Here is a 7,835-nt window from a genome sequence, read left to right as displayed (position 1 = left end):
CGGGTGTGTAGGGGCGGATGAGCTCAGAGAGGTAAGGTGGCGCGAGGCCATTTAGAGATTTGAAAACAAATAATAGGATCTTGAAAATAACTCTAAAATGTAGAGGGAGCCAGTGAAGGGATGCCAGAGTAGGAGTTATGTGCTCCCTCTTACGAGTACCAGTCAAGAGGCGAAGCAGCGGCATTCTGGACCAGTTGGAGGCGCTTAATGGAGGATTGGCTGACTCCAAAGTAAAGGGCATTGCAGTAATCGATCCAGGATGTGACAAAGGCATGCACAGATAAACTGGTATGCCACAAAGCTAAACATATGTGGAAAAAGGACGAGCTTAAGGCCAGTGGTTTTTAACCTGGGTTCAACCGAACCCTAGGGGTTCGGTGACTCGGTCTCAGGGGTTCGATGGAGCCTCTGCCATGGAGGTTAAGACGCACCCGACTCAACATGTCAATTAGTTATGACATGACCCCTTGGCCATCACTGGCTGGTTCATTTTGTGCACAATTAAAAAAACTTAATACTTTATACTGATACTAATTGTATTGACTTTTTTCTGTTTTTAATAAATGTGTTTTTTTTATGTCTTGACCTTGTAAAAAATCATATTTCTATTATTCACTAATGAAGGGTTCGATGAATGTGCTGGACTGGTTGGGTTCGGTACCTTGAACAAGGTTTAAGAACCACTGCTCTCAAAGAGTGTTATTTGCAGCACCAGGTGGGCATTAGAGGAAGCACTCCAGAGTGGTTTGCCTCATTTCAATGTTAACCCGCTTATGTTTTCACTCCTGTACTGTTCACATTTCAAGCTCCCGATTTCACGTAATTCATTTTCCATTTGTCGAGTTTACTTACAATGAACACCTTTACCACTTAAAATTAAACGACCAGATGTTTCCCACACAACAGTGAAAAGACCTTCATTCCAACAAACAGTAGGAAGCTAACTGCCGCCGCGATCTTGCTTATGAATAAAATGTACAGCGCGGGATTCCCCTCTGTTGCTTAGCAACGCTACTGAGCAACTTGTAGATTGTTGTACGTCTGGAGGCACGACGTGGTCCTGAGCACATGGTCTGAAGACGTGTGGTAAACGGAAGCAAATTTCGCTGTCTGTGCAGGCTGAAATTGTCTTTCACTTTCTAAAGGGAGTCTCCCAGACAAAGCTCAGCCGAGACTACGAAAAGGCAAATTCAACCATTTTGACAATCATCCATGATGGAAATAAAATGAGGCCAACAGATTGAAGGATGATCGTAAATGGCTTGGGGGCGCGGCACATCCTAAATTGATGACAGTTGGCTTCATCGACAACACTCGCAGTTGCCTATGGCGGGTAACATTTGCTGACTGAACTTTTTCAGAGAAGTAGGAACACTACAGTTGTTTGTGTCATGTCTCATAAAATCATATTTTCTTCTGACAGTTTATACTGTATTACATTATAATACATTTATAAATGTTTATACTGCATTATACATCGTAGTTGGCGGCCATTTTATTGGAATTGGTTACAATGAAGTACTGTTATAACGTACAGATTCGTCCCTCGAAGTATGTTGTAATGAGGTTCGAGTGTATTTGGCAAACAGAGAACTTTTTGTGTTAGCCTGGGCAGCTCTAAGTCCCACCCTGCCCCACTATTGTATGGCATTCCACAGGGTTCAATTTTGAGGCTTGTTGTTTTCATTGAATTTACTGCCAATGGATATCTAAAGAAAACGTGGTATGCGGACTTTCTGCTGATCAAATCAGACGCTTTCTCCTTAAAGCCACTTTTGTCCAGTCTTGAGGAAATCAAGGCCTGGATGGCACTGAATTTCTTGATTTTCAATGCAAAGATACCAGAATTTACGGTATTTGGTCCCAGTGGCACTTTTACATCCCACCCTGCTGGCTCCCTGGCACCTTATTGAAATTGACAGTGATTTTCAATGGGACTAGCAACTTAATTTTTTTTTTCCTCTCCAGCAGCTAACTCAGATAAAACCTCTCCTTTCTCAGCAGCATTTAGAAACTGTAATGCCTGCCTTTATTTCTTGGCAGGATTACTGTAATAAATTTTATTTTCGAGTAAACCAGTTCTCCCTCAAATGTCTCAAGTTGTTCCAAAATTCTGCTGCTTACCTCCTATCAATTTTATCATAAGACACGGAGCACATAACTCCCAATTCCTGCTTTCACTGGCTTTCTGTACATTATAGAGTCCATTTTAAGTTACTTTTAATTGTTTTCATACCTGTAAACTGTGTCTCCCCACCTTACCTCTGTGAACTCCTTCACCTCATTGCTCATGCCCCGTGCCTGAAGTCAGCAGACCAGACGTGACTCGAGGTACCAAGGGCACAACTGTATGGCTTTTGGCTCAGCATGAGACTCTGCATTGTTTTTGTGTTTTATGGTTGTATGTTTTCACCGTCTTTATTATTGAATGACTAATTTTTATTCATTGTACATAAAAAAGAAATACTCTGAGGTGGGTAATTTAAAATGTAATAAAATGATTGATTGCTTCAAACCGCAAATGCATTTGATCCAAAAAAGTTACTTGAGTAAAGCTAATGGAGTCACCTCTGGTTGGCATTATGCTTAAAAAAGGGCACACACATTTGTATTATAAGAAATGCTTTCAACTGACCATGTCTATGTAATAAGTCCTATATCTATATTTCACCCCAAAAGACCCAATATTTCACATATTCTGCCAAGGTATGTAAAATTATGAGCACAATTGTAGTCATGTTGGCAACATTTTGGAGGTGCCTAACATAACATTTTGCCTCTTACAGGGCAGTATTGGCAGCTTGCAGCCGTTACTTTGAAGCCATGTTCAGTGGAGGACTACGAGAAAGTATGGACAGTGAAGTCAATTTCAGAGACAGTATACACCCCGAGGTACAAATATTACAGTATTACTTGCAAGCAAAGTGAAATGAAATACAGTGGACCCCTACACACTTGTGGTCCAACATTGTACATTTGCTAATTTACATACTGTATTTGTATTTGTCAGCTGTCCTCCATTATTTGCTGAAAAACTCAACTATTCAAAGTTTTTGTGCACAGGCAAAAGCCATGCCTAATTCAGAAATATTGCTTTTGGTGCCATGTTGCAGCATGCTGGTGCTAAGTATATACACTGAACAAAAATGACAATTCAACACGTTGGGACTTCCTGGCGGTCGGCATTTTGGAGTAGTCACTCTTTTTGGCGCTCCTGACTTTATAACTTCTATTTTGTTATTTATTCACTAACCACAGCCACCAGCGTGGTGTTTGAATTTGGTAGACCTCTCTGTCAACTTTAATAAACTTATAGAAATGACCAGCAGAGCTTCGAGGAATCGGGAACAAAAGAAAGGGACAGTGACACCGCTAGCGAACCTAGCATGGCCATGCTTCAGGCTCCGCTAAAAGAGCATTGAACTTGGTTCCCCGCAGAATTTAGAGTATGGTGTCAAACTCAGGTCCTGGAGGGTCGCTGTCCTGGATGTTTTCCAAGTCTCCCTGTTGCAACACACCTGATTCAAATGATCAGGTCATCAGCAAGCTCTGCGGAAGCCTGACATTGAACCTGTTCATTTGAATCAGGTGTGTTGTAACAGGGAGACTTGGAAAACATGCAGGACAGCGGCCCTCCAGGACCTGAGTTTGACACCTATGATTTAGAGCAGGGGTGCCCATTACGTCGATCGTGATCGACCAGTAGATCAAGGACTGGTCCCAAGTCGATCCGAGGTGGAGAGGAAAAAAATACCCAAACACATTTGTGTCTCTGTGTATGTTAGTAATATATTTTTTGTGTTAATGAACACTGCGCCCTAATCATTCTATCAGTCTCACGTTCTCAAAAAGTATTTTAAAAAGAAAATAAAATAAAGCAGGTCATCTTTAACCTACGGTGACGTTTGACTGCGTCACCGGAAGTTGTTAGCACTCAGCAGTCTGCAGTTGCAGCTTGTGATCGGAGTTGTTGCGCTCTTTTATCGGTATCATTATTCTCATTCAGAGTTAATTTTGCACAATTCACCGAGGGGACGGGCAAAGAGTGGGAATCTGGAGGGCCGAGAGAAGCATTTTAAAACGGTACGCGTGAGCTAGGATCGTTAACAGGCTGCAAAAGTGCGTCGCGTGCCTCGGCGTCAGGCTATTGCTCATCATGGCATGCGTGTGGACGTGCGTATGCGCGCGTGCACAGTAACGGGTCGATCACGAGAGGTTGGTTGATCCAAAAGTAGATCTTTAGTCAAAAATGTTTGGGCACCCCTGATTTAGAGCATCAACTGAACATCTGGAAACTAAGATGGGTAATATCCCAACTACTATTACTAGCTGTGGTCACCGCATCATGACTTTTGGCTTCTCCTAATGAGGCTAATAGCTGTATCGCCTTGCACTGTATCCTGAGTTTGAGCTCTGTGGAAAACTGAAGTAATCAGACTCCCATACTATAGTTACCTAATAGAGATACGTAAGCTGAGACATTTCATTTCTGCTAATGATGTATCTGCTAACAAATAAATGTGATCTGACTTGTGGCCACACATTCATAGTTTGTATATATGTATGTATGGATGTATACGCACATAACTGTTTTGTTTCACATCTATTTTTGCTAGGGAGCCCTTCTTGTTGGAAAGCCACTATTTTGTAGTAGTTAGGTTAGAGATCCTTGCAGGGAAGAGTTTGAGCCCTGCTGTGGAATGGACACACAAGTTTTGTTGACTTTTATGGTGGGTTCAGGGCCAGTTATTTGTTTGTGTATGTGTGTTCTTCTATCCACCCCCCCTTTCATTTATTTGTTTGTTTTAGTTTATTTTGCATGATGGTCAATATTTCACCGCCTTTCATTGACATGTTACAATACCGACATACATTGTTGCGGTGAGGTATGACCAATACAGGCAGTAGTCTGGTTTATATCTTGGAATGTGAAGACAATGGGAACTGAAACTAGAGCGAAGAGGTCATGTCCTATTATCAATTTAAAGGACATACTTATTTTTTTCTTCAGGAGACACATCATAAAAAATTAGGTTGTGCAACTTAGGTGGAAGTGAGTTGGTAGTGTGTACTACTCTAAATTTAGTGTCTCACTCTCCGTGGCGTCAATCTGCCAAATTCTTGATCGATCAGTCAATCAATTTTCCAAGTCGATAAATGGTTGGGCTCCCGCACATTTTCACCTCACCAACTCTGTCCCTTTGTGCAAAACGTATGGACACTCCAGATGGAGAAGATAGTAAAATTCGGAAAATGCACTGTGCTGAAGAAAAAAAAAAAATCCTTGTATTTATTTCATTTTTTTTAACCTTTATCCAAAACGTTTTGTTGTTCTTCACTAGCATTTCTAATTTAAAAGTAGTAAATTTATGTACACAATCAAAATGTATTATACACCTGGAACGACCCCCCCCCCCCACTTAAATATCAGGAGAAACATATTTTTATTATTTCTTTTTTGCCCCGGCCCCCACTATCCATCCATCTTCTACCACTTATCTGGGGTCGGGTCGCGGGGGCAGCAGCTTTAGCAGGGAAACCCAGACTTCCTTCTCTCCAGCCACTTCTTCCAGCTTTTCCCGGGGGATTCCGAGGTGTTCCCAATCCAGCTGAGCGACATAGTCTCTCCAGCGTGTCCTGGGTCGTTCCCGGGTCTCCTGCCGGTGGGACATGCCCCGAACACCTCACCAGGGAGGCGTACAGGAGGCAGAAGAAGAGCCGGAAGAAGTGGCTGGGAAGGGAGAAGTCTGGGCTTCCCTGCTAAAGCTGCTAATCAGATGCCCGAGCCACCTCATCTGGCTCCTCTCGATGTGGAGGAGAAGCGGCTCGACTCTGTGCCCCTCCCGGATGACTGAGCTTCTCACCCTATCTCTAAAGGAGAGGCCGGAGACCCTGTGGACAAAACTAATTTCGGCGGCTTGTATCCGGGATCTCGTTCTTTCGGTCACGAACCATAGCTCGTGACCATAGATGAGGGTTGGAACATAGGTCGACTGGTAAATTGAGAGCTTCACCCTTTGGTTCAGCTCCTTCTTTACCACGACAGACCGATACAAAGTCTGCATCACAGCAGACGCTGCACCGATCCAACTGTTGATCTACTGCTGCCTCCTGCCCTCACTCGTGAACAAGACCTCAAGATACTTAAACTCCCCTACTTGGGGCAAGATTTCCTCCCCGACCCGGAGGGGTCACTCGACCCTTTTCCGACTGAGGACCATTGTTTCAGATTTGGAGGTGCTAATTTTCATCCCAACCGCTTCACACTCGGCTGCGAAACGCTCCAGCAAGAGTTGGAGAGCCCTGCTTAAAGGAGCCAACAGTACCACATCATCTGCAAAAAGCAGAGATTCAAGACTGAGGCCACCAAAACGGACCCCCTCAATGCTTCTGTTGCGCCTAGAAATTCTGTCCATAAAGGTTATCAACAGAATCGGAGACAAAGGGCAGCCTTGGCGGAGTCCAACCCTTACTGGAAATGAATCCGACTTACTGCCGGCAATGCGACAATGGTATAGGACCGAACAGCCCGTATTTCTTTTTTTCTTGTTTTTCCCCACTATAACACAGTATATTGCATCAAACTAAATTATGGTTTGTATTGTTGCGTGATGTTGATTAGGGCCTGTGGCAAATGTGCCATGTTCTGTTATTTTGAGTGCTGGTATTTCCCATTTCATGAAAGCATCACTCAATTCGCAATGGAGAGCGAGTGAGAGCTTTCTGCTTTGATGTCGACCAGGGGCATACCATACACGCACCGTTTTGGTTTTTCATAAATTTGAGTTCACTTAATGCCTCCTTAAAAATGTAGTAGACACTACAATATATTAGTGAACCAAATATGACGAATTACAATGGTAAATCAAACATACACCGTAACCTGTGTGTGCTACCTACAGCTAGCTTCCGGACGAGACTGTCCCTATGTCAGAAATTAAATCAGCCACAATGTGCTTCCTTTTTAGATGATCAAGTATCTTCGTCCTGTTGCCATGAAAGGCAGGTTTGAACTGTATTGAGCATTTTTTGGGTGAAATGTGCTGTTACTTTCAGACTCTGTTGCTAACACTACTTTGGCATGACACTGCATTACCCACAATGCTTCTGTGTACATCAATGATGACCCGGATTACCACTACTGCACATGTGCGTCGCAGACAGGCATACAGCCAGTAGGAGACGAGGCTTTTTCAAGAGAAAAACAATGTGACGTATGAATAATCACTTGTCTAATATTAAATTAATTGACGATTTTCCTGATCAGATAACCAAGCTTCTTGCCGTATCCGTAAGAGAGATCTCGGGCACTAGGGCTAGGTATCGTTAAGATTTTAACGATACTACTATTCTTAATGGTACTGCTCATCGTTCTGGTACTTATCGGTAATCTGGTTAGGACAGAAAGAATCAGATGTATTCTTCTCTCTGGTTCTTTTTATTGAAATGATTTTCCTTCAACATATGTCCACTATTTCTTGTTAGTGGAAAAAAAGCAGAAATGTATAACTTGTCGTCCTTAGCAAACCTAAAATACTTTTAAAAGATGTGGTTTTTCCACATCATTGTCTTGATCTCATAATGCACCACTTTAGGCTTCAAAATAAAGTAAGCAAATGCAAATACATAGCTGATATGAATATTTAATATATGAAATAATGTATTTTTTACCTTATACCTGTAAGCGCCTTGTTCGGCTGACGTCGTTGATTTATTTTCGGGTTTCGGGGCTGTATGCTTACCGTTTCCAATTTGCTTTGTTGTTCTTTCTCTACACCAGCGGTCCCCAAACTTTTTCCTGTGAGGGCCGCATAAGCTTTGCTTCTGTGATGGGG

At 42.6% G+C, this 7,835-nt stretch overlaps 1 protein-coding gene across 3 annotated transcripts in view; it reads left to right on the top strand.

Moving 5' to 3' along the window:
* The window catches only part of enc2 (ectodermal-neural cortex 2), a 34,273-nt gene that overhangs the window by 15,418 nt on the left and 11,020 nt on the right, over positions 1-7,835 (top strand). For all 3 annotated transcript variants that reach the window (XM_019865264.1, XM_019865263.1, XM_019865265.1), the window contains exon 3: positions 2,787-2,892. In XM_019865264.1, coding sequence (XP_019720823.1) covers positions 2,787-2,892 — 106 coding nt within the window. The remainder of the gene's footprint in view (positions 1-2,786; positions 2,893-7,835) is intronic.

This window comes from Hippocampus comes, unplaced genomic scaffold, assembly GCF_001891065.2.
Source record: "Hippocampus comes isolate QL1 unplaced genomic scaffold, H_comes_QL1_v1.1 scaffold180, whole genome shotgun sequence".
NCBI classification, from domain to species: Eukaryota; Metazoa; Chordata; class Actinopteri; order Syngnathiformes; family Syngnathidae; genus Hippocampus; species Hippocampus comes.
Note: the sequence above shows the minus strand (reverse complement) of the source record. Positions and strands in the feature narration are given on the sequence as shown.